This window comes from Rhinatrema bivittatum, chromosome 19 (genome assembly GCF_901001135.1).
Source record: "Rhinatrema bivittatum chromosome 19, aRhiBiv1.1, whole genome shotgun sequence".
Classification (NCBI taxonomy): domain Eukaryota; kingdom Metazoa; phylum Chordata; class Amphibia; order Gymnophiona; family Rhinatrematidae; genus Rhinatrema; species Rhinatrema bivittatum.
In genome coordinates, this window is record NC_042633.1 from 7460228 (window position 1) to 7487471 (window position 27244).

A 27244-nucleotide genomic window follows, 5' to 3' on the forward strand; every position below is an offset into this window, starting at 1 on the left:
GTGTCTGCTGCTCTACTAACCTCTGCAGCATCATATATGTGGAATTCCATGGGGTGCCAATGTCTTGAATGAGATTCTTGTGAGGCATCCTCAAATCAGTCTGCTTTTCACAGACAACCTGCCCCGTCTTCACACTTCTGTGGAAGTGTGCTGCTATGCTCCTGCACTTGTGTATTAACATATGAAGGTATTCATTCTCTAGGTGATTGGACTCCAACCCCAGGGCTGACTTCACTACCAGGTGCAGAGTGTGTGCAAAACATCGGATGTCCTGAAAGTGCCCGTCACTATTGCCTTTACCATGTTTGCACCACTGTCTGTGACAAAGAACCCTGCCTGAAGATTCCTGTCTCGCTGGTGTAGCTGCCAGCCTGCCAGCATCTGTCTGATGCATGCTAGAATATTGGCAGCGGTATGGGCATCATCCATCAGGTGGGTGTGCAGTAAAGCCCACCTCCACCCTGATACTTGTTCACTAATAGAGCTGCTACCTGCCCCTGCCTCAGCCAGGTCCCACCAGTGTGCTGTCAGGGAGAGGTAAGAGTGTGCAGCATTCATTGTGGTCCAGATATCGCAGGTGAAATGCACACTCCCCTGTGCCTTAGCTAGCAGCGCTTGGATGCGACTGTGACACTGGTTGAACAGGCTGGGGAAGACCTTTCTGCTTAAATGTGGTTCTGGAGGGGACTTTGTAATTTGGAACTAAGACCTTCAGCAAATGCTTGAAACGCACATTCTCCACTATCTGCAAGGGCTGGTCATTAATGACAATCATTTCCCCAATGCTCCTGGTTACAACATTTGAGGCTGCCTGCCTCTTTCCCCGAGACAGCGTTACCGAACACCACTCCAATTCCTCCATGGTGGGTTGTCACTTCTGACACATGGCAGGGGGCTGCTGGGCTGCCACCTGACTGCTAGAAGGGGCTGAGGGCGTGGGATGAGTCTGCTCCTTTTCAACTACTTTACACTGCCATTTTTAAAGATGGCGCCGGCCATCCAGTGCTCCTACCATGTGACAGGGGCCGGCCAATGGCACGGATACCCTGTCACATGGTAAGGGCAAAGGGCCATCGGCGCCATTTTTATTAGCGCAGCCGATGGCCTGAGAGCGGGAGATCACTCCCCGCGCCCCCGCTGGACCACCAGCTAATTTTAAAATGGTTTTGGGGGGGTTCAGGAGGGTGGGGGAAGCAAAGGGGTCATTTTTAGAGGGTCAGTGGGTTTTTTTTTATCAGGCCATCGGCGCCATTTATATTAGTGGCAGCCAAGATGGCGCCGATGGCCTGAGAGCAGGAGATCGGTCCTGGGGCTTCCACTGGATCACCAGGTACTCGTAAAAGGTTTTGGGGGGCTTTAGGAGGGTGGGGGAAGGTAAGGGTTTAGTTTTAAAGGGTCGGGGTGGGTTTAGGGGTTGTTTTGGTGTGCCGGTTTTCCCGCCCTCCCTGAAATAACTCCCGTTAGTGGACACTAACCCATTAACGATTTTTCACGATAAATCGGGGGAATTTCTATTGTATCGCGCACTCTAACGATTTATGACGATTTATAAAATATCGGACGATTTTTTTAAATCGTCAAAGACCGATTCACATCCCTTTAAAATATGCCAAGTACACACATGTGGGCTCCTAATTTTAAGCAGTTATAGGAGTGAATGTTATTCTCACCTTTCCTTAGGACATGTTGGCTTTTACATGTGCAAGTAAACGCATTTTAAAACATGCGCACATGAAAGAAATTACCACGTTGACCAAGTAGTCCACCAATTTGCCATAGAGATAAGGTCATCAAGATCCCTCTGGTTCTTTAGCCGACACTCTCCCCAGTTTACCCAGACCCCTCTCCCAGTCCGTTTTTGGTTATAACGAGTTTTACTCACACTTACACCTGATAAAGGGCAGAAGTAAATATGCGCAGGTAACAGCCCTAGGCATGCTGCATTCGCCAGTTTTAAAATCGGGACTTATGCACGTAAATGCTGGCCTTACCCTAGAATGCCCCGACACACCCCAAATGTGCCCCTTTTTTAAATGCTTTCTGTTGCTCATGCATGCACATATGCGTGTAATTTGCCACTTTTAAAATAAGAGTTGTGCATGCTTGGCCCATATTCTTGCATATCTGAGCCTTTTTACATGAACAATTCTTTTAAAATTCACCTCCTACTGTACAAAGTAGTTCACGACTGCCTCAGAGATGTTTTCTTATATTTTGGATATGTATGATGTGTGTCTTTCTATTTTTTGAAAGTCTTGCGTGAGGAGACTTGAGCCAGATGACTTAATACTATCATTAGTCCCACAAATGTGGAAACCTATATTTGTTGTATGGACTTGGATTGTGCATCCCGGACTGACTTCAATTTACCAGAAGGCCTGAACATTCCATAATGTGGTAGACGTGCAGGTCAAGGATATTATATACCAGATCGGACTTTTCCTCTATACACTTGGAATTTTTTTTGTATAAATGTTTTTATTGACATTTTCATTCAGCATTAACATCATCTCATTCTTTATCCAAGTTACACGTATAAGCCAAACAAATATAAAACCCTCTTCCCATCTTACTCCTCTCCCTTCCCAATTCCCCCCTCCAACAATCAGGAGTCTTAAAGAAATATATCATTATAGAATTATCCGTAACAGCATACTATAAACAATCCTGCAAACACTCTGAATTGGCACACTATTAACCTTCCTATTATGCTGAATTGGACATTTCCGATACCCGAATGAGTGCATGGCAGTATTAATTTATATGGCTTAAATTAGTCAAAACCGTTGTGCAAAGCGTCAAAACCAAATTTCTCCTGAAGCTCCTTTGGTAGCTTGCCCATATATACCCCTCAGACTTCCAAAAACTAGAGACAACTAGAGACACAGAGGACCTGTGCGAACCTTGTTGCAAGGCCTGGAAGGAGCCCAGATACAGGGTTTAAATACCCTGATGGCGTCTGACATCATCCAAGGCAGGGCTAAGGTTTCCCCGCGCTGGCCCCTTTAAGAGGGACTCCTCCTCGCGCGCGCGTCTAGGGGGTGGAGCTAGCCGCAGCGGATCGTCGGCGTCTCTCCCGAGGAAGGAGAGACACGCTGGAAGTGCTGCAGGCCTGAGAAGGCCTCGAAATGACCCGGGCCATCCCCGAGGTAGGTGGAGGGACCGGAGCACGGCCCGAAACTGCAGCACAATGGGCTTGTGCATAAGAGTGCCTATATCTGTTATGCGCCATGCCGGCGGCCGTCCTGCGCACGGGCCTGCTCACTTTCATGGTTCTATAGCGGGTCCCGGGACGACCTCCCTCGCGGTAGTTGCCAGCCCTGCCAGGCCGTGGCGTCCCACGGCGGCAGTTGCAGGGCCTTCACTGCGCGCCAGGCCTCACATCGAGGCTGGGTGGCCTCTGCCATGTTAGCCACGCCCCTTTGTGCACGGACCGCCCGGACTCATGTAGGGCCGAGGGCGGGTCCTAGCTCTGTGGCACGCCCTGATTGATCCCTCGTTATAAGGAAGTTCCTGGCTATGCTTCCTTGCCTTGGCAATCGGGTCGGTTTGTTCTAAAATTGCCTCTCTGTTGTTCCTGTTCTTGCTTGTTCCTAGTCTCGTTCCAGGATCCTTCTGTTCCAGTTCTGTTCCAGACCTGTTCCTGCATCCTAGTTCCTGCGTCCTGCTTGTTCCTGTGTTCGTCTGTCTGTCTACCCAGGTAGTACCCTCGGACTGTCTTACTGGTACTGCCTTCAGTTCGCTCCTGACCTGCCTGTTTGCCTGCCGCCTGCCTCAAAGACCTCAGCTTGTTCCTGACCTGCCTGCCTGCCACCTGCCACCTGCCTCATTCCTCAGCCTGCCTTTGACCTCATCTGACCTCCAGTACCTGACCCCTGCTTTGCTGACCATTCCTCAGACTGACCTCTGGATCTTGACCTTTGCCTGCCTGACCTTGTCTCCAGATTCTGGCTCTGCTCCTCGCCTTGTCATCACCAACTCTGTTCTGGTTCTCTGTGTTCCAATGAGCCTCCAACTCTGAACCCGATCACGCTCCCCCTGTGTCCGTGGGCACGCCGGACTTCCATTCTCTCAGGAGACCCCGCGAGCCCCACCTAAGTCCAAGCAGCCTGGGTCCCTACTGGCTCCTCCTGGGGGACTTCCAGTGGTGAAGCTCTACATAGCCTCTGTCTCCCTCAGTGCTCTGCTCCCTAGGGGCAGTTACCTCCTGTTCCCTTTCAGGAGATGTCATTCACTGCCCCAGGACAAGAGTCCACCTCCGAGTGTATAAAGCCTGTTGTGGTTATAGTGCTCAGTCATAAGAGAAATAGATCTTATTTATTTTATTTATCTACTTTATAAAATTTTATATATTGCCTGTAAAACAGGATATCCAAGTGGTTTACAAATAAAAAACATAGATAATAAACCATATGCATAAAAAGTTTAAAGTTTTTGGACAATACAAGACTGGTAAGACAGACCTTTAAGCCAGCTAACCACTGTAAAAATAGCCTGCACAAAACTGGAAAAATGTCCATCTGCCAGAGTTAACAATCAAAGGCCTGAGAAAACAGTCAGGTTTTTACTTCTTTTAAAATTTTAATTGACTTCTGCTCCAACGTCCATAAATAGAGTGTTCCAAAGGAAAGGTACTTGATAAGAAAACATGCAATCCTTTGTAATTTCCAATCTAATAACAGAGGGAGGAAGTTGAAGAAAGCACTTTTAGGAGGAGTGCAGACTACAGGAAGGTAAATAAGGAACCAGGAGTTTTGAGAGGTAGAGCAGAAAACCGGAATGAAGGAATCAAAAGGACAAAGGATTCTGAATTTCATTCAATAGGATATAGGTAGCCAGTGAAGAGACTATAAAATTGGAGTGTTATGTTCTTTCTTTTTTAGACCATAAATATGTTTTGCTGACATATTTTGGAGAACTTGTAAGCATTTTAGTTGATATTGTGGCAGTCCCAAGAGGAGAGAGTTACACTAGTCAAACCTTGAGATAACAAATATGTACTGGATGTGGACCCTTAGTCCGGAGCGAAGGATGATAACCCACCGAGGATCAGCCCCGATGAACTCGTCTCCGGAAGGTGGTATGGGCAACAGTCCTATAGAATAGAAAGTCCCACAGCACCGCCAGGAGGTCCTCCGAGGATTGGATAGCCTGGAAGCGTCAGGAAGCCCCCGAGGAGCAGGTACTACAGAAGTTCCTATAGATATCGGGTACTACGAAGGAACAGACCGGTCTGAGGGTCTGGGACAGGTGGAGAAAGGCAGAGACGGGCCCAACCGGAACTCTGAGGCTGGTAGCAAGGTGCGAGGTCGGAGTCCAGGCAGAAGATCCGGGGCCGGCAGCAAGGTGCAGAGTCAGAGTCCAGGCAGAAGATCTTGGGCCAGCAGCAAGGTGCGGAGTCGGAGTCCAGGACAACATCAGGGCAGGCAGCAGACAGCAGGTAACACCACAGGGACCTAGTTGCAAGGCGTCTTGTAGGTTCCAGGGAGAGGTTTAAATCTCCCTGGTTGATGACGTCATCTTCCGGGGCTGGCCTGGTTTTCGTGCCGCGGCTCCTTTAAGGGGAGGAGCCTACCACGCTCTCCCCGATGCTGCCTGCAGGGACGCCAAGGAAGTCGCGCGCGGCCCGCACACCATCCGCTGTGTCGGGGGGAGGGCCTCCCGCTCCGGCGAATCACCAAAGGAAGGGGTTCTGGCCGGGGGCTACCGCGGCCAGGTATCACAACAGTACTCCCCATCTTACGCCCCCTCCTGGAAGGACCGGGTTTACCAGGATGTGTTACATGAAAGTGCTGAAGTAAAGTCTTATCCAAGATGTTCGCTGATGGTTCCCATGAGTTCTCCTCCGGACCAAAGCCTTCCCACGCAATCAGATATTCCCACCATCCGTGGTTACGATGGACATCAAGAATCTCCCGTACTTGATAGATCGGATCATCATCCGATTCAACAGCCAAAGGTCGAGGTAGAGCAGCGTGGAACAAAGAGGAAATCAATGATTTCAGCAAGGAGACATGGAAGGAATTAGGGATTCGAAGACTGGCTGGAAGCCGTAAACGATAGGTTATGGGTCCCAGGCATTTACTGATGAAGAAAGGTCCAATGTACCTGGGAGTGATACTCATGGACAGAACCCTGAGGTGTATATGGCGCGTACTGAGCAAAACTCGGTCTCCCGTGTTAAACAGTGGAGAAGGTCGAAGATGTTTGTCCGTCATCTGCTTAGTAGTTTCAGCAGCATGTAGAAGTCTAGCGTTGGTAACCTCCCATAGCTCATACAGCTGGTGTGCTGAAAGTTGGGCCACCAGGGAGGCGACGGAAAGTGGTAGAGGAAGGGGAGGCTGTGGCTGCTTGCCATAGACAACCTGGAATGGAGAATTTCCAGTAGCCGAGTGTGCGTTGGAATTATGCGAAAATTCGGCCCAGGGTAAGAGCGTGGACCAATCATCTTGGTGGTCGTTCACAAATAGACGTAGGAACATCTTCAATCCTCTGTTGATCCGTTCAGCCTGCCAATTCCCTTGGGGTTAAAGGCTGTGGTAAAGTCCAACTGTACTCCAAATTTCCTGCACAGCGCACCCCAGTATTTGGCAGTAAATTGTGGGCCTCTGTCAGATGTTATGTGGAGTGGAATACCATGAAGGCGGAATACATGTAGAGAGAAGAGCCCTGCTAACTCAGGGGCGGATGGTAATTTGGGCAATGGGACAAAGTGCTCCATCTTTGAAAATCAGTCGACCACAACCCATATTACCTGATTCCCGGAAGAAGGAGGGAGATCCATTACAAAATCAGTGGATATATGGGTCCAGGGTTCTTGAGGCAGTAGAATGGATTGGAGGAGGCCCCATGGCCGGCCAGGTAATGGTTTTTGTTGGGCACACTTTGGGCAAGAATCATCGTAGGCATGCACATCCCGACTCATATGGGGCCACCAATAGTAGCGAGATAATAGTCCCAAGGTACGTGCTGTTCCAGGATGGCCAGCAGTAAGGGAATCATGTGCCCAGGAGAGTACTTTGGGACAAAGGGGAAGGGGAACCACCGTCTTCCCTGGTGGTGCCGTATCTGTAGTGGCAAGTACCACCTTAGCTGGATCTATAATATAACTAAGGGTTTCTTGCGTGTCCTCCGTCTCATATAACCTGGAAAGGGCGTCTGCACGAGCATTCTTGGTTGCCGGGCGATAGAGTAACACAAAATCAAAGTCGCTGAAGAATAACAACCAGCGGGCTTGGCGTGGATTCAACCGTTGCGCCTTGCTAAGGTATTCTAAGTTTTTCTGGTCTGTGTAGACCGTAATTGTGTGTTGCGTCCCCTCCAGCCATTGCCTCCATTCCTTGAAAGCCATTTTTATAGCCAACAACTCCTTATCCCCAATACGTAGTTCTTCTCGGCCTGAGAAAATTTGCGGGAGAAGTAAGAGCAGGTGAGTAGTGTTCCTTGATTGGAGTGTTGGCTAAGTACTGCCCCTACGGCAACGTTGGAGGCATCTACCTCCACAATGAATGTCCGAGTGGGATCTGGGTGATGGAGACAGGTATGTTATAAAATAGCTCTGGCATGTGTATGTGTGCATCTAATTTTGCAAGTGGGCATGGTAAAGTCGTGTTTCAGTTTTGCAAGTGGGGGAATTTTATAACAGGCAAGTATCCACGCCATGATCTGTTTCACCAGTTCGTCCACCAGTTTGCCCATTCTCCAGCTCGGTCCTCCAAACCTCCCTGGTTCATTAGCCTGCATACCTGCCCAGTTAACCCAGACCCCCAAAACACCTCAAAGATGCTTGCAAACAGTTTTATTTACACTTAGACCTCCTCATTAGCAGAAGTAAAGTCATGTGGCACTAGAACTGGGTGTGTACCCAGCTGCATACGTACTTTCCCACTCATCTCTTGGCCCTATTCTGGCATGCCCACACCCTGCCCACATCACGCCCCGCCCTTTTTTTCTCTGAAGTGAGATATTTGTGCATTGGGAATTGTACATGCATGTGTTCTACATGTGCGGACTTCTCACGATTGTGGCACATGCACAACTTTTAAAATTTACCTTCAAGAGAGGAGATTACATCTTTGAGAATGATAGCATTACCTAACCTAATGGGCTGAGGAAGTAAAGGAGAACATTCATGTTGAGAAATCGAAATAGCTACTGATTTAGAAGGGTTCACCTTTAACTTATGGAGGAGGAGCCAGTTTGCAATCAGATGGAAACAATTATTAAAGATGCTATAGAAGATGATGTTTTAGTATTTAAATATGCAGCTATCTGGATATCTGTAATTTCCACCTTTTTGTTATCATGTAAACCGACATGATGTGTATTTTAATGTCGGTATAGAAAAACTGTTAAATAAATAAAATAAATAAAAATAAAATATAGAGAGAGCCTAAACCCAAAATTCTGAATCAAAGTAGGAAGTGATGAATTGAAAAAATTAAAATACACAGTTAAAAAAAAGATGGGAAAGATAAAACCTTGTGTATGGTGTTGTAATTTTAGTACGTTTTGAAGATAAATTTATGATTGCGTTCCAAATTTTAAAAAATCCAGGGGAGAGTTAGAGAACTCTGTGGGTTCCTACTAAGGGGAATAGTCCAACTTTATAGGCGGAAAAGATATAGTATAAGAGCAGGTGTTAGTTCCCCCATGAGGAAGTCTGAGATGATGAGCTCCTGCCACCATCTTAAGTTGTGGAATCTTTAGTTGACCATCCCAGGAATTGCATGTTCCTTTTGCTCTTCCTCTTTGCTTTATTTTCTAGGGAAGGTCCCTGGGATCTCTTTGATTGAGACAAGGATAAAGAAAGAAAACAGGGTACCTGTTTTTATTATGATTTTGGAAACCTTTTATTTTGAAGAGGGATATTTTTCCTTCTTTCCTGCCGTTTATTTCGTTTCCCCCTTTTTTTTTTGAGAACTTTCTTTTTTGTTCTTTGCCTGAGTACCCTAAGGCCCACGAGTCAATTCTTTAACATTAGAGGAAGTGATGTCTCTCACGGAGAGAGAACCATAGAACCATTAGTGTCTTCATGGAGGAATGAATCAACATTCATTCCAAGGAAGAAGGAGTAAGGAACAAGAGGAGAAGACCTCTGCATCAATCAGCTGTGTCCATGTCATCTCAATGAGATTAATAGGAAGAAAGGAGCAGAAATGCATCAACCAGGTATGATGTGAAGGACAGAGAAGAACAAGGAGTAACTGAGGTAAAGTTATACAAAATGGGACTTTTAACTAAAACAAATAAATTGTGTTAGAATCCTTCCCACCAGCTATGGAACAGAAGCTTAAAAACTGCCTCAATGCTTGAGCGGCAGGCCCTGCTGGTCTGGCCACCAGATGTCACTATCCCTGAAATTTTAACACTCTAATAAAGGGCCATCCACACCCTTCAATCCCTCCCAACTGGAAGATCTAGATTGGATGCCAGAAGATTATTTAGCCCAGCCATTTAAGACACTAGGGGTTCAGTTTGAGAAAGCAAGGGAAGAGTAAGGATGATTGTTTTACACTATGGTGAGGCCTACCAACTTTACAATGGACTTTAATGTTTGATTAATAATGGTTTAGATGATGGTACAACGCATGGGACCTAGAAGACTAATCTTCCATTCTCAGGAAATTCTGGACACTGAGTAAATTAACATTAAAAGGCAAATTTTAAAAGCCCTACACGTTTCAAAGATGGGGGATATGCGCAGAGGTTGGGCTGGCATATGTTGCATGGATTTTAAAAGGCGCCCAAGTACGCGTATCTCCCGGTACACACACAAAACCTTTTTTTCAAAAAAGGAGTGGGGCGTGGGCATGGTCTGGCGGGGTATAGGCATTCCTGGATTTATGAATGAAACCAGTGCATAAATACTTACGCGCAGAGGCACGTGCCGGGGTTCCCTACCATGTATCGTTACTTCTGCTATGGATAACGTGTAAGTAATAAAATAAAAAAATCTAGGCTAGTCAGAGGGGTTTTAAGGGTGGGTGCTAACAGGGTAAAAGGGAGGCTATTAAATTAGGGGGATTAAGAAGCCCTGTCCTTTACCTGGGCCAACTGGGAATGAACTGGGGAAACTGGTAATTGCATCGGCGCGCGTCTACTAAAATTCTACCAATTTTCGCAGTAGAAGCAGCATTTGCATGCACATGAACAGCCTACTTTATACCATGCAGGCATATACACGTATATGTTCTAAAATAGCTGGGTCTCTGGGCGTAAGCTGGCATACGCACGTACATATGTGCCCACGCTCCGGTATCAAAGTTATCCTCTAAGAGAGGACTGTAACCTCTAACATTGTGTTTGAGGGGTGATTCCTGGGTCCTAGAGGGGACACCTAAGTTCTAATGAATATTTATTTATTTATAACACATTGAAATCGTCGGTTCAGTGTGCTGCGGCAGTCAAAAAAGCAAACAGAATGTTGGGAATTATTAGAAAAGGAATGATGAATAAAACAGAAAATGTCATAATGCCTCTGTATCGCTCCATGGTGAGACCGCACTTGAATACTGTGTACAATTCTGGTCGCCGCATCTCAAAAAAGATATAATTGCGATGGAGAAGGTACAGAGAAGGGCTACCAAAATGATAAGGGGAATGGAACAACTCCCCTATGAGGAAAGACTAAAGAGGTTAGGACTTTTCAGCTTGGAGAAGAGATGACTGAGGGGGGATATGATAGAGGTGTTTAAAATCATGAGAGGTCTAGAACGGGTAGATGTGAATCGGTTATTTACTCTTTCGGATAGTAGAAGGACTAGGGGACACTCCATGAAGTTAGCATGGGGCACATTTAAAACTAATCGGAGAAAGTTCTTTTTTACTCAACGTACAATTAAACTCTGGAATTTGTTGCCAGAGAATGTGGTTCGTGCAGTTAGTATAGCTGTGTTTAAAAAAGGATTGGATAAGTTCTTGGAGGAGAAGTCCATTACCTGCTATTAGGTTCACTTAGAGAATAGCCACTGCCATTGGCAATGGTTGCATGGAATGGACTTAGTTTTTGGGTGCTTGCCAGGTTCTTATGGCCTGGATTGGCCACTGTTGGAAACAGGATTCTGGGCTTGATGGACCCTTGGTCTGACCCAGTATGGCATTTTCTTATTTTCTTATGTTCTTATGATGGTGCCTCATGTACTCTCTTTGGCCTTATTCAAGTCCAGTCTAAAACCCCTCCTTTTTGATGCCACTTTTACCCCTTTACAACCTGATAATTTCTCTTTCAGCTTTATTGATTTTAACCCTTTTCTTAATAAATGAAATTCCCAATGTTTCTTTTACATTGTATGTTGGTCTTGATTAGATTGTAAGCTCTATGAAGCAGGATTATCTCTTATGTGTTTTTGCACAGCACTGTGTACATTGATTAGCACTAGGGATGTGAATCGATTTTTGAGGATTTAAAATATCGTCTGATATTTTTTAAATCGTCATTAATCGTTAAAGAGCGCGATACAATAGAAATTCCACCGATTTATCGTGAAAAATCATTAATCGGGTTAGTGCACACTAACGGGAGATAGGACACAACCTAAAAACCCACCCTGACCCTTTAAAACCGCTCCCTTAGCCTCCACCACTCTCCCGACCGCCCCAAAAATGTTTTAAAATTACCTGGTGGTCCAGTGGGGGTCCTGGGAGCATTCTCTCGCTCATGGGCTGTCAGCCGATAAACAAAAAACCCACCCCGACCTTTCAAAACCGCTCCCTTAGCCTCCACCACCCTCCCGACCCCCCCAAAAATGTTTTAAAATTACCTGGTGGTCCAGTGGGCCCCAGGAGCGATCTCCCGCTCTCAGGCCGTCGGCTGCCACTAATAAAAATGGCGCTGATGGCCCTTTGCCCTTACCATGTGACAGGGTAACCATGCCATTGGCCGGCCCCTGTCACATGGTAGAAGAACTGGACGGCCGGCACCATTTTTAAAGATGGCGCCGGCCGTCCAGTGCTCCTACCATGTGACAGGGGCCCACTGGACCACCAGGTAATTTTAAAACATTTTTGGGGGGTCGGGAGGGGGGTGGAGGCTAAGGGAGCGGTTTTAAAGGGTCGGGGTGGGTTTTTTGTTTATCGGATTGGGCGCAGCCGATAAAAAATAAACCGATCGGGCCGGACGAAAAGAAATGCACGATTTGAATCGGAACCGGAACCAAACCGATTCCAGTTCTGATTCACATCTCTAATTAGCACTATAGAAGTGATAAATAGTAGCAGTACTGGTAGAATCGAAGGGGGTACAATAAATTATTTCGCATTTTTCAGGTTCCCTGTGGTTTTCCCCATTAGGTATTCCTTGGTGTTCATCTCTGGTCTGATTAGAATGACATAACATTTGGGGAAGAATATACAACCCAACAACCCAGCACTGGAGGACAAAATTGCAAATATTTCCACAGCCACCGTGTACTTCCCTCTTGTGCTTAGGTAAGCAGGGATGAAAGACAGCCAGACAGCAATGAATATAAGCATGCTGAAGGTGATGAACTTAGCCTCATTAAAGCTGTCAGGCAACTTTCTAGCTAAAAAAGCTACAATGAAGCTGATAGAAGCCAAAAGTCCCATGTATCCCAGCATGCACCAGAATGCAAACAATGACCCTTCGTTGCATTCAAAGATTATCTTCCCCATCTGAGATTTCATGCTCATTTGGGAAAACGGGGGAGCCACGATCAACCAAGTGACACAGATGAGGACTTGGACCAGGCTGCAGGCTAACACCAAGGTGCTGGGCAGTTGTGGTCCTACCCATGACCTTAGATTGCTGTTTGGCTTGGTGGCCTTGAAGGCTATGGTCACTATGATGGTCTTGGCCAACAAGCAGGAGATGCAGATGACGAATACAACACCAAATGCAATCTGACGCACCATGCAGACTGGGTTTGTGGGGTGGCCAATGAAAACTAATGAGCAGCCGAAACACAGGATAAGGGCCAATAGCAGGAGGTAGCTCAGTTCACGATTATTCGCTTTCACAAGTGGAGTGTGGTGTTTCCAGATGAAAACTGCAAGTATAGCGGCTGGCACCAGGGCTCCTAGCACTGAGGTAACAGCCAGTGTCACGCCCAGGGGTTCTTGGTAGGACAGAAACTCAATGGACTTCTCCTGGCATCCGTCATTTCTCTTGGTGGGCCATTGGTCATCAGGGCATTTCATGCAATCTGTGGCATCTGTAGGAAAAAAGAGATTCCATGTGTGGCTTAGATCAGGGAAAATTATTACAGAAATAAAATGAGAAAGTAAACATGATTCATCTTTACAGAGGCATTATCCTTTGCCAACTACGTTTTGCCAGAACTTGTTGAGTTTTAAGTATGAGAGGGATAGTAAATTGCTGGGCTCCGATTACTTTCTACCAGGACTTTAACCCCTAACCAGTAACTCACAATATGATCAGATATCTGATTCCGCGAGATTCTGTAATGGGAGGGTAATTTTTGGATTTGAGAATAGTGAACTGCTACTGTGGTGCCTGCAATGCCATCCTAAAGCTCAAGTACTGTAGTTTAGTTGCAGAAATCAGTTACTATGCCAGGTTTAATGCAGAACTTCTCTACAGGGTTATAGGTCAGGCTGAGAGTGAGGGAGGTTGAGTATGCGGCAGTAGCCACAGAGGCATTCACGGAGCGGGATGCCAGTGGTTGGTGTTCCACCTTCACGGAGCGGAAGGATGGAGGGCTGCCATCTCCAAATTAAAAAAAAACCCAGGGGTGGGTAAGAGTATGTAAAATTAACGGAGAGTTCAAAGGCTATAGGTATTACCAATTATTAGGCTTATTCAATATTTGTTGATAGTTAATGTGGCTTTCAATGCATACTTCACTTTCAATGCATATACAGCATAGCTCTCTGCTTCAACAGCAGGGGAGAAGTAAAACTAATACTTCACGCATATCCAGCATAGCTCTCTGCTTCAGCGGCAAGGGAGAAGAAAAACAACCAATAAGGGCTGAATAACATAGTCTGGGTAAACAAATAAGTATGGGTGTAGCTTGCTTATTGCCGCGGTTAATACCCCTAACTAATCAAGCTTGATATTTCACTTGGATGCAGCTCCATCACTGCTCTCTGCATTAATGGTTGGGGTGAAAGGGAAATAGAACCAAAGGTTACTAAGAGCCAAGAGAAACAGATAAGTATGAGAAAAAAGAAGTGGCTTGCTGGGCAGACTGGATGGGCCGATTGGTCTTCTTCTGCCGTCATTTCTATGTTTCTATGTTTCTATGCTTAGCCTTTAGGATCCCTGCTGACCTGTCTTGAACCAATCAGATGGGAGTATGCCTCAGAACCAGTGCGGCCTGCAAATTCTGCTTGTGTTTTCTTTCTCTTGTGGATTTTCTTCCAGAGTTACAAAACTGGTGCCAGAAAAGGGCTGAGTCATTAGATACAGGCAGAGTATCTAATCCTGGAGACAGGAATGTTAGTGTAGCCCCTAAGCCATTGAAGAGCTGTGAAAGAACATTAACTATTGAGGCTTTTAAATGTATATTTCCTACTGAACCATTCTGTGTTTATGTACTAGGGATGTGCATTTGCCCTGGTTCAGCCACCCAGAAAATCGAAGCGGATTTTCCCGAAATTTCAGGAAAATTTGTTTTTCGGGATTAGTGCGCACTAACCCTGAAATTTGGGGCGGCCGAAAAAAGTCATCCCGAACCGCAGGAAAACGAAATTTCCTGTGGCGAGCCGATGACGAAGGCCGAACCAAAAGGTTTGGCCGAATCACATGTCTATTATGTACTGCAAGAGCAAGATTGATTTGTTTCCTCTTTACCTCCACAGGATACAGAACTATTCCTCCACTAACCTCTGACTTCCAAACAGTAGTTAGTCGAGTCTCCCTTCCCTTTTGTTTCTCCTCCCTCCCAACTTTATGTAATGCATCCCATATGCCAATACCCTTCTCTCCATGCTACCTTATTAACCGGTTTCCCGTTTTTCATTTTTCCTGTTTCCCAGCTAGTCCATGTTATTGATTACTATGTAATTGAAGTTTATTTTATTTTATATTATTCTTTTGTGTTCCATGTACACGTTCTGCCATGCATTTGCCTTTCTATCTCTATGTTCCTTGTAAACCGATACGATGTGAAAATGGTTATTGGTGTATAAAAAACTACAAATAAATAAATAGGTTTTTACTGGGTGGGTTTGGATTTTTATGTATTTATGTATTTATTTATTTATGTAATATTTCCTTTGTTACATGTTACTGAGTTTTTTTGTATTTATGTCTGTTTGGGTTGTATTGGTATTATAATAAGTGTGGTGGGTGGGTAGGTTGTGTTGGATATATGTAATTATTTAATTATTGTTATTAGCAGTAATTATTTAATTATTGTTATCAGCAGTACTATCTCAACTATCAAACTATCTGTCAGAAAATGACATATTACATGCAAATCAACATGGATTCCGCAAAGGTCACTCTACTGAAACCCTTCTACTAACATCTTTCGACACTATATTTCGGGCTTTTGACTCTTACACGGATCACATTATTGTTTTCTTAGATATTTCAGCGGCCTTTGATACCGTTGATCACCAAATTCTTATTTCTATTCTTAAGTCTATAGGTATATCAGGGACTGTACTACAATGGTTTATTTCATTTCTATCTGACCGTATCCAACAAGTCAATATAAACAATTATTTTTCCGGTCCATATTCTATTGCATCAGGTGTTCCACAAGGTTCCTCTCTATCTCCTATTCTCTTCAATATTTATCTGTTACCTCTTTGCCGTATTCTAGCCTCATTAAACATACAATTTAAAATCTATGCTGATGACATACAGTTCATGGTACCATATAACACCTCCTGGACCCATACACTATCCTTATATCTTTATCTCTCACAACTATAGACACTTGGCTCTCCCATAATCGATTGAAACTAAATCCCAAAAAAACAGAAATAGTCCACCTCTCATCAATTACTTACTCATCTATAGGCCCCCCACCCCAACTTATATTCAATGGAACTACTATCCCCATTTCCAAATCTGCAAAAAACTTAGGTATAACCATCAATTCAGACCTCTCACTTAAGCAACACATATCCTTGATCACCAAGAACTCATTCTACAAGCTTCAACTCTTAAAACGGCTCCGCCCTCTACTTTTCTTCCACAACTTCCGGACTATTCTTCAATCACTCATCTTTTCCGGGCTTGATTACTGCAATTCTCTATATATAGGTCTTCCAGAAAACACACTTCACTCACTTCAACTGATCCAAAATGCAGCAGCGAGTATCCTAACAAACTCTTCAATAAAAAATCATATCACTCCGATACTTCAATCTTTACACTGGCTACCAGTTAAATACAGAATACAATTCAAAATCCTGTCCATTATACACTCTCTTATCTACACACCCAACTCTGTCACTCTGTGCTCTATTCTTCGAATATACAAACCAACCAGGCATTTAAGATCACTGAACAAAAACCTTCTAGACATTCCTTCACCCCGACAGGCCCGTCTTGACATTACCAGAAAAAGAGCATTCTCAGTCATAGGTCCCATACTATGGAACGCATTACCAGACTCCCTAAGATCCATATCCAATTCCAAACATTTCAAAAAATCATTAAAAACACACCTATTTCAAACTGCATTCCATATATCACCCACCAAATAATACATTTCTCCTCTTCCATTCTCATAAATAATTTGGCACAATGTTATTACATACTGATTTGTTTATATTAACTAATTATTATTTTAAATAATTATTATTTTGTATTGACTATATTTTTGTAACCTTATATTTTTATAACTTCTACTTTCTTTTAATTTTTTAATTTTTTAACTTCTTTTGTTTATCTTTATTTTATTCAATTATGTAAACCGTTTTGACTAAACCTCGTTTGTAAAGACGGTATAGAAATACTTTTAAATAAAAATAAATAAATAAAATAAATGTATTGTTCATGCTTGCCTTGAACTTTATGTTTATAGTTTTCTGATTATGATTTATGAATATATAGATTTATTTGTATGCATAATATTTTAATGAAAGAGATTTTGTGATTTATTTGTTAGAATCCAGCCACCTTCCCAGAAACCTCAGTGGCAGATGTTCACCGTGCAGCAGGGAGCTGCCTTTGGATGCTATGATGCGTGTGATACTGCGACCCGGCGAAGAGATGTATGCATTGGTGAGCACAATTCGGCGCATGTTGCCGGGAGATCTCATTTGGCCTGGAGATAGAACTGGCACAAGGCTTCCATCTCAATCCACACCTAACGCGCCATTTCTTCGTCCGGTGATCTGAAACTACTGCACTACCAACACACCTTGGCTATTTTACAAGCTGCAAAATTGCGCCAGTCAATTCATTTTGTGTCATTGAAGCTTTTTTTTTTTGTGCCGGATTTGGCCAAAACGACGGCACAGAGTAAAAGAACTTTCTTGCACTGTGGCCTCAGCTTTGGGATGCTGGTGCTAAATATGGCCTATTGTATCCGGCCAGGATGAGGGTCAAACATAATAATTCTACCAAAGTCTATGATTCGCCAGATGACCTGAATTCTTATTTGGCCTCTTTGCCTGCTTCTTCAGCCATGGTGGGTTGAATATACTGTTTTCCTTTTTTCTTTTTCTCATCTGGATGCCTTTTTTGGGAGGCTGGACTTCTTATTTTTCCTTCTGGATGGGCTCTTTCACCTTCATCATTTTCCAGCTTTGTTGACTGTGATCTACCTTTTTGGCAGCTGTCTATAACATTCTTAATTCTCCAGTTCTGTTGCCCTCTAGACATTCTCCTTACAATACTTTTACTGTTTTTTTTTTCATCATACTAATGATATCTCCGCTTTCAATACAACGCTTATTGTTTTCTGGAGTTTAGGGATCGCCTACTCCTTGTCTCACAGACTCCTTCACTTATGTCCATATGTGGGTTTGGCGTGGCTCTTTTTTACTCTGCCTTTGCTTTGCTATTTTTTGTGGTGTGTTTTTATTTGTTTCTCCTTGCTTCAGATGACATGTTACTGCTTTCTAATGTTTGTTATTATCTCTGCCACCTTCAGAAATACTCCAAGGTTATTTATGTTATTCTGCCTATGATGGTTCTTTTCTCTCATTGATATACTTATGATGGCTACTGATCTTAACATTTCTTCTTTCAATGTGAATGGCCTAAATCTCTGTATTAAGTGGAAAAAGATTCTCACTCATTTACATCCCATTCATCCAGATATTGTATATTTACAGGAAACACACTTGACCTCCAAAGAATCCCTTAAACTTTGAACGGGTTGGGTTGGCCAGGTTTTATTTGCCCCTGCAGTTGGTAAATGTAATGGAGTCACCATCCTAGTTCACAAGTCACTCCCCCTCACCATTCTTCATCAAGAGGAAGATCTAGAGAGTAGATGGATGGCTGCAATGGTTAAAATCTTGAATACCATGGTTTAGTTATTTAATATATATGTCTCTAATTTGGATGCTTCAGCTTTTTTCATGTTGTCTCTGCTCTCTTATATAAATATGCTGATGTACCAGTTCTGCTGAGCAGTGATTTGGTTATGGACCGATAATCCTCTTGTCCTTTATGTTTATTCACTTACTTATGAACACAGATGGGCCTGGATTTTCTAATATCGCACAGGTTTGTGAATCCCGCGGTAACAGGGGGGCGGGTCTGCGAAAGCCGGCAGTGATCGCACCACTGCAGCGTTATCGCTGTTGGCTTTCGCACCCAATAACGCCACCGTGAAAGGTGGTGCTATTGGGCGCGCTAGTGGCGGTGATAACGGGTCTTACCTTATCGCCTCCAGCAAAGTTACCACCGCGTCCACCCCGATGCCGTCCCGACTCCTCTTCTTCCGGTCCCGACTCCGCCCCTATCAAGCTATCACACGCGAAAAGGGACTTTTCGCAGCATGAGCAATAGAAAATGACCCCCATGGTTTGGTGGATCTTTGGCGGCTCTTACATTCCACTGATAAGGATTTCACTTTTTTTCATTTCCTCATTAATCCTACTCTTGTATTGATTATTTTTAATTTCTAAAAATCTTTTAAATGTGGCTTATATGACAAAAACGTTTCCCATCTTGTTCTCTGATCATGCTTTGCTTTCTCTCTCCCTTCACTGGAACCTTCCATTACCTGATACCCCTAGCTGGTGTGTTAATGCGGTTTGTGGGAGGATTCATCTTTTATTTCTCAAATATCGACCACCATTTCTGATTTTCTTGCTATTAATGAGATCCCTCAGACTCCCTTACCCATTGGTTTGGAAGTTTTTAAGGCCACTTGTTGGGGTATGATTATCAGTTATTCTGCGCACCTTAAACAAATCAGGTCTAGTGAAATACTTGATTTAGAAGCTCAGATCAGCCATGTGGAATCTCTGCATATATCTACCTGGAATAGCAGTGTTCTTGCTTCTTATATAAACTCAAATATCGCTACAATAAACTTTTAAGTGCTTCTGCAGGTAAATCCATTTTCCTTCAAAACTGCTGCTACTATGCAGAAAATAACAAGTCTGGGTGACTATTGGCTACTTATTTACAGGGGCTGAAGAAATATAAGAGGGAAGAGATTTTATGCCAATTTCATGATTTCTATAAAGATTTGTATTCCTCTGAATCACAGCATGATCCCATTTTAATTACTAAGTTCCTCTCTAATTTGACTCATCCTACTTTATCGACTCTAGAGAGTGCCCACTTGAATGCTCCTTTAACTGTCTCTGAAATGATGAAAGCTCTATTTGCTCTACAAGTGGGTAAGACTCTGGGTTTCGATGGCTTTTCTCTCAAATTTTATAAGGCATTCTCTTCCCTCTTGGTTCCTAAGTTGTATGCTTTATTTTTGTATATGTGAACCCAGGATCCAACTTCTTCTTGCTTTAATGAAGCTAAAATTGTGTTTTTTTTTCCCTAAACTAAATCGGGATCCACTATCTCCTGATAATTATCGACTCATCTCTTTACTTAACACTGATTATAAGACATTAGCTAAAATATTATCCTCCCATCTGGAACAGGTTCTGGATAAATTTATACACCCAACTCAATCTGGTTTTATGAAAGGTCAATGTATTACAGATAACTCCCGCTTATTTGTGGATATACTTCAAATTTATAATAATTTGTCTTCCCGTTTAGTGGCCATATCCCTTGAGCTCAAAAAGCGTTTGATCACGTGGAATGGGATTTTTTGTTTGAAGTCCTTTGCTGGTTTGGTTGTGGTGCTTCTTTCATTTTCTATATTAACTCTCTTTATTACTTGCCTACCTCATCTATTTCAATTGATGGAGCATCTTCTGACTCGTTTATATTGCACAGAGGTACGAGGCAAGACTGCCCGCTTTCTCCCTATTTATTCAACCTTTAATTGGAACCTTTATTGCTTGCTTTATGACAAAACCCATATGTTTTAGGTCTTTCTTGTAATAACATGGAATATAAATTATCGGCTTATGCTGATGATTTAATTTTATATGTTTCTCAACCTGAGATAGTATTACCTCACATTATTCGATATATTTCCTCCTTCTCTCTTATTTTTGGCTACCATGTTAACTGGAGCAAATCTGAGATGATGCCTCTTATTATCCATGTGACTTATTTGGCCTCTAAGTTTTCTACTTTTCAATGGGTTACTAGTGGTTTAAAGAATCTTGGTATGTATTTCTATCCTACACTTGCTCAAACTATTGCTAAAGCTGCAGATAAAATATGTGCAATGGTATCTGAGCTTACTAATCAATGGTTCCCCTTACATCTTTCTTGGTGGGGCCGTTTGGATACTATCAAAATGGTCATAGTGCCTAAAATTAATTTTTTACTTCCTATGCTTCCTATTTTTTTTTTTTTATAAAAGATTTTATGTCGGCTTGGATAGAATGCTCCCTTTATTTTTGTGGAAGCATAAGACTCTACAGAGTGCTCTATCCACACTTAAACTACCTAGGGATACTGGTGGTGTAAAGTTTCCCGATTTCAGAGTGTATCATTCAGCATTCATTTTACGCCAAGCTACTGCCTGATTGGCAGGTCATGTTCCCGATGTTACAAAACAGATTTGGCATGATATTGAAGCAGATATTGTACATCCTCTCCCTCTTTTTGGACTCCTGGGCTTTTGGTCATTTTTCCATCTCTGAATTTACCCCACCATTTATGCTTCTTGCTCTGTGTTTCACTATCTAGAATCCACTTTGGAGCACTTAACTACACCATGGGGCTCTTCCTCTTTGACTCTGATTTGGCGTAACTGTCATTTTTTGATTGGATTCCTTGGATTCAAGTTGGTATCTGGTCTCTAAGCCAACTAGTATCAGGGTCCAGTTGGCACTCATTCTCCCAACCGATGTCCATGTATGGGTTACATGCTTCCCAGTTCTATTGCTATCCTAAAGTTTCAGCATTGTGTTCATATGTTACACTTGGACCTCCTCGCTAGCCCTCCACAATTGCTTTCTCTTGCCCAACTTTTCCTTTCTTACAGGCATATGGCTTCTGCCATTTATAAATATCTTAAACTTAGTTTAAAAGGTGCCTTGTCTTGGAGTGAACATGGTCACAAGACCTCTCTCTACCCACAGATTTTCCATGGCCCAGGTTTTGGTCGGTTGTTATCCGGCCTTCTCTTTCCTCTCAACTAACACAATCCTTTTTTTTTAGCGCACCACACCACTTGGACTCCATGGTCTTTATACAGAGCGAAGTTATCTTCGTTGCACTCATGCTGGTTGTGTGGCGAGCCTAAAGCAACTCTTTCTCATATGTTGTTTGATTGTTCTCATATTTATTCCTTTTGCAGTGAGGTGTGGGACAAGATATCTCAGATGCTTAGTTTACAAATGTCCTTATCTTATAAATTTATTATTGTTATAACTCCTATCCGCAGCCGGCTGCGGCTAGCCCCACCTACCTTTCCTGCCTGCTCCCGTTCTGCCGTAGGCGTCGGCGTGCGGGTGAAGGGAACCCCCTGAGGCAGGTCTCTGGCCGCTGACACTGGGCCGCGCTCTGACGGTGTCTCCGGCGGGGAGGGGGGGGGGGCGCCCCCCGGGCTTCTCTTCGCGGCATCGGGCCGCACTGCATGATTCCAGCGACGTCGTCCGGCTGCCCTGTCCTTAGGCACGAGGCTGCGCCTCCTGCTTTCATTTAAAGGGACCTCGTCACCTTAACCAGGCTCAGCTGCAGCAGATAGGTCAGGGTTAGGGAGGTATTTAAGGAGGCTTCCTCTTCTTATCCTTTGACTTGGCAACGAGTCTGCTCACTTTGGTAAGTCACCTGGTGCCTTGGGTTCCTGCTTCCTCTTGATTGATTCTTCAGCATCAACTTCAGACTGGCAAGTGGTGATTCTTGGCGTGTGACTTCGGACTGACAAGCGGTAATTCTTTGGCATGTGACTTCGGACTGGTGAACGGCGACTCTCTGGTACTCAATCTCGGACTCATTTGATGGATCTTCCACCTTCAAGGGCCCACCTAAGCCCAAGTGGCCAGGGTCCCTATGGGCTCCTCCCGGAGGGACCGCGGGCTTCCAGTGGCGAAGACCCAGCTGGCCCTTGCACCGACTCCGCACCTCTTCAATCTCTTAAAGGTCCACCTAAGTCCCAGTGGTCCGGGTCCCTATGGGCTCCTCCTGGTGGGACCGCGGGCTTCCAGCGGCGAAGAACCGGATAGTTCCCACTTCGACTCTGTCTTGCCACCCAACGGGGGAATCCGAGGAGTTGTCTCCTCAGGTAGTACCAACTCCCCGTCGGTCCAAGGGTTCACATCTCTCTAGGTCATAACAATTGTTGCTAAATCCTTAGCCCTGGATCCTCCATTTCCCTCTCAACAGGCTAAATTGTTTAACTTCTTTATTTCTATTGCCATCCAACAAGTTTTATTATGTTGGAAATCATCAGCTCATCTTAATATACAATTTTGGTGGCACTCTGTTTGTATTACAAATATGAAAACGTAGCTGCAGTGTGCTACAATAGAGTTTCTTATTGGGTACCCAAGATCAGTAGACTATTACTTTCAAGATGTATATTTATTTTCTTTAATTTTTTAAGTCACTTGTTTTTTTTTTCTGGTGGATATTATTTTGTATGTTAATATACTCATCTTTTGTTTATCTCTTCTTTCTGAGATTCCAGGAACAGACTTGTGAAAATACGAATGCTCAGGGACATCGCTCGTGGTTCCCAGACCTCTGAATCTTTCACAATCCATCCTGGAAGCACAGAAAATGGCTACTTTCGAAGAACCCATGTAATACCCAACTTTCACTTGATGAGAAACAAAAGTGAAGATCTCAAAATATTTGTCTCTACTGTGCCGCACAAGATCATTTTGTCCGACAGTGCCCCCTGAGACTAGAAAACTCTATAAAGAGAAGTCTCATCGGGAAGGCAGCCTTGCACCATCCTGCCTCTTCTCCACTACTAATGATTCTGGTGTGTCTTACCTATGGAAAACATTTAGTTCAAGCCTAAAGCTTTAGTAGTTTCTGGAGAATCATTGCTACATCAATGTGGTTGCCCTACTACAGCTTAACCACCCTCTTCTCATTTCGTCCATCAACGGAGAACCCTTACCTGGTTGTGTGACGACAGCTTCCTCGCCCATCATGATTCAGATTGGGTCTCTCCAAGAAAACATTAAGTTTTATGTACTATCTATAATATCCAGCCCTCTTGTACTTGGACTACCCTGGCTGAGTCTTCATCAACCATCTATTGACTAGAATTTCTTATAGATTTACCAATGGGGTCCATCCTGCCAAGAACATTGTATCATTTCATCTTTGTCTCTGGCCTCTTCACTTCAAACCACCTCGTGTGAAGTGCAGGTTTTGCTACTTCAATGTACATCCTATTCCCATGTGAATTCTGAACTGTGTTGTCCTCCTGCCAAAAAACATTTGTCTGTTGATCAGGACCAGTCTCAGTATTTGTCCAAGTTTTCAATCTTTTTTTCAGTTAAGTCTTCAGCTTTGAATGGTTTTTCAGTCCAGTCTGGAATCCAAAGAATCTCTGGATCCTGGGTCTGGACCCCCAAGCCCCCAGTTGGTAAAATAGTACCATCATCTCCTGAGAAGTCAAAGAGAAGAGGTTTGAGAAGGGGACTTGAGGAGGGCGTCACCTTCCGAAATTCCTCGGTGGCAGATGTTCACCATGCAGCAGAGAGCCACCATTGGATGCTTTGACATGTGTGCTACTAGGACCCGGCAAAGAGATGCTTAGGGAGTATATGTGCATCTGTTGCGATCCCGCCTGCGAGGAGCGCGGGCAGGCTCTTACCTTCTCACAGCCAGTCGGGCTGCTGACGCTGCTGCTTCTTTCTCCCTGAATCAGGTGGGGCCGTCCCCACAGCTGTTGCCATGCGGCCGGCTCCTCTGCTCCTGTTTCTGCCTTCCTCCGACGTGCTGCTGCGATCCCGGGACCTTCTACCAGCAGGGAGGCTGTCCCTTCCAGTGCCTGCTTCAGCCCGGGTCCTCACCCGGCAGGGAACCGTCCCTGCCGGTGCCTGCAGCTTCTCCAGCTCCCTGCAGTCAGCACTTCTCTCTTCAGCCTTGCAGCCTGGAGCAGTGCCTGCAGCCTGCTACAGCCCCCTGCCTCCCTGCAACCAGCCTTACCTCTCTGCCTGCAGTCTGCTACAGCTACCGGCTTGTCCTGCAGTCAGCCTTCTCCAGCTCTCTTCCTGATTTCATCTTCGTAGCTGGAAGCCGCTCCAGCAGCCTGCCACCTCTCCAGCTCCAGGGCAGGTCTGCTTCGCTGCTTGCCTGCTTCCTTGGGCCCTCCACGTGGCTGAGGATGCCACCAGCTTCCAGCTCATCTCTCCAGCTTCCTAGGGCGCGAGCACGCGCCTCTCGTCTGTTCTTCAAGGGCCAGCCAGGTGTGGCCCCTGCTGGCTCCTCCCTGGGCGTTGTCCACCTCAGCTCTACAAAGGGATTCAACGTTCAGTCTGTCTTTGCCTTCGCAAGGAGTTGGTCACTCCTGAGACCCTCGTTCCAGGAGCTGCCTTGAGTTCCAGCCTTCTGCAAGGTCTAAGTGTTCTATGTTTTCCTGTCGGAGCTTCTTGTCCAGTTGTTCCAGTCCTGATGTTTCCAGTTGTTCCAGTCCTGATGTTCGCTTGTTCCTGTTCCTGCCTTAAGGTCTGATTCCTAATCCGGTATCCATGATCCAGCCCAGATATTACAAGCCTTGCACCTTGATCCTGAAACTTGCCTGAAAGCTAAGTACCTTGCTCTTGAATCTCTTGAAAGCTAGCACCTTGATCCTGTGCCCTCCAATGTCCTGGTACCTCGCAGCAAGCTGCGCCGTGGTCCGTGACCAGCCCTCGGGGCGGGCTGATTAGGGCCATCTGTGATGCAAGCCATGTACCTCATTTCTAAGTCTCTGAGAAGTCCTTGTTCCTGATCCTGTTACCTGCCTTGGCTGCCGGTGTGCAGCAATCCTGCCTTGGCTGCCAGGGTGCAGCAATCCTGCTTTGGCTGCCGGTGTGCAGCAACCAGCTTCTTCCCTGTTACCTTGATGTTGGTGCCAGATCCAGTTCCTGATCCAGTCCCATATGTTCTGCCCTTCGTCTTGTCTGGCTCCTGAGCCTTCTGGCCTGTTGGGCCCTGGAGTGGCCAACAGGTGGGATTTGTCCCTGTGCTTTGGAGCTTCCCTTCCTGCCAGCCGACAGGGCTTCGGATGTCAGTATCCCAGCATCGGAGTTCACTTCGCCTGGATCTCTCCTGCATTCTCCCGTTCTCAGCGTGGTCCGTGACCTGCCCTCCAAGGCAGTGTTGGGGATGCATGGGACAGGGTGGCCCGTGACTCAGTCCCAGGAGTGGTCTGAGCGGGGTGCCCTGAGGGGCAATGCTCATGTCTTCCTTCAGTCCTTGTCCTGAGTCTACATCTGCACCTTCAGTACCTCACTTCAGAACCTACCCCTGCATCTTCAGTACCTTGCTTCTGAATCTACCTCTGCACCTTCAGTGCCTCGCTTCTGAACCTACCTCTGCATCTTCAGTACCTCGCTTCTGAATCTACCTCTGCACTTTCAGTACCTTGCTTCTGAGTCTACGTCAGCACGCCCAGTATCTTGTCTCTGAGTCTAAGTCTGCACGTCCAGTACCTTGCTTCTGAGTCTACGTCTGCACTCCCAGTACCCTGTTCCTGAGTCTCGTCTGAATCTATGTTCCAGTCTTCGCTGTCCTGGCCTCCGTCCGGCCTGCCGCTTCGTGCCGTACCCTGCGGCAGTTCCGAAAGGGCTGGGAACGGTCGGAGGACTGTTCACAAGACCAACATTGCGTTGTTGGGTCTTCCGAAGCGTGCAGGTCCGGAGGAGGGCCTGTCGCCTGGTCATCACTCCAGTCTTGCTTCCGTCCCATGCTCGGGCATGCCACGCCTCCCGCGGCCCTCTTCGGACTCCTCTGGGGCGAGCCGCGGCCCAAGGACACACCTCCCTCAGGAAGTGGGATCGCTCTCCTAGCGCTCCGCAACAGCATCGGTGTGCATGATTTTGCACATGTTGTTGAGAGAGTTGGGTATCTACCCTGATGATCATGTCACACACACTCAAAACTACTTAGCCTGCTTGGACTTGGCTTCGCTGCCTCAGCAAAAAGGTCTCCTGGTTCTTTCTCCTTCTGGTTCTAGTCTTCTGTCTTGTTCAAGTTCTTCTGATTGGTTCCTGCCTTCAGCTCCAGCCTGGTTCCATTTTCTCAGCCTTCAGCTTTGTTTCAGTCTTTGCCTGTGGCTCTGCTGCAGTCTTCATCTACGCTTCAGCCTCACCCTTGTTTCAAGCCATCAGACTTGCCTGAAGCCGTAAGCCTTATCGTAAGCCATAAGCCTTGCCTCAAGCCATCAGTCTTGTCCTTGCCTTGTTTCAGCTGCAGCCTGGTCTTTGTATAGATTTTAGGACTCAGTCATAGTCTGGCCTGTGCCAATACTTGCTCACCCGCTGCTGGCGAGAGTCTCAGGATTCTACCTACGAGGCTGCATCATGGCAAGAAGGGCGCACTCATACACAGTTCTTTACAATATTGAGGCCTATATTCAGTGCCTCTTAGCCAGATAAGTTCTAATGTATATGGCTAAGTAGTTTGTTTTAAATATTCAGCTACTGTCAGTGACCACCACTTAGCTGTATAAATACATGGATGGTAACTTTCAAACCAGCGTGTGAGTGCACATATGCGTGTGAGCGTCAGCTTTCACCCAGGGATATGGTCATTTTATAACATAGGTCCCAAAAAGCACGAAGGTAGGTGGTCTAAGAAAGCCGT

The 27244-nt window shown here is 45.2% G+C and overlaps 1 protein-coding gene across 1 annotated transcript in view; it reads right to left on the minus strand.

The window, feature by feature from the left end:
* Positions 1-12249: 12249 nt before the first annotated feature.
* The window catches only part of LOC115081106 (extracellular calcium-sensing receptor-like), a 58651-nt gene continuing 43656 nt past the window's right edge, over positions 12250-27244 (minus strand). Inside the window, exon 5 of the mRNA XM_029585619.1 lies at positions 12250-13172. Within this exon, the coding sequence (XP_029441479.1) occupies positions 12250-13172 (923 nt within the window). The remainder of the gene's footprint in view (positions 13173-27244) is intronic.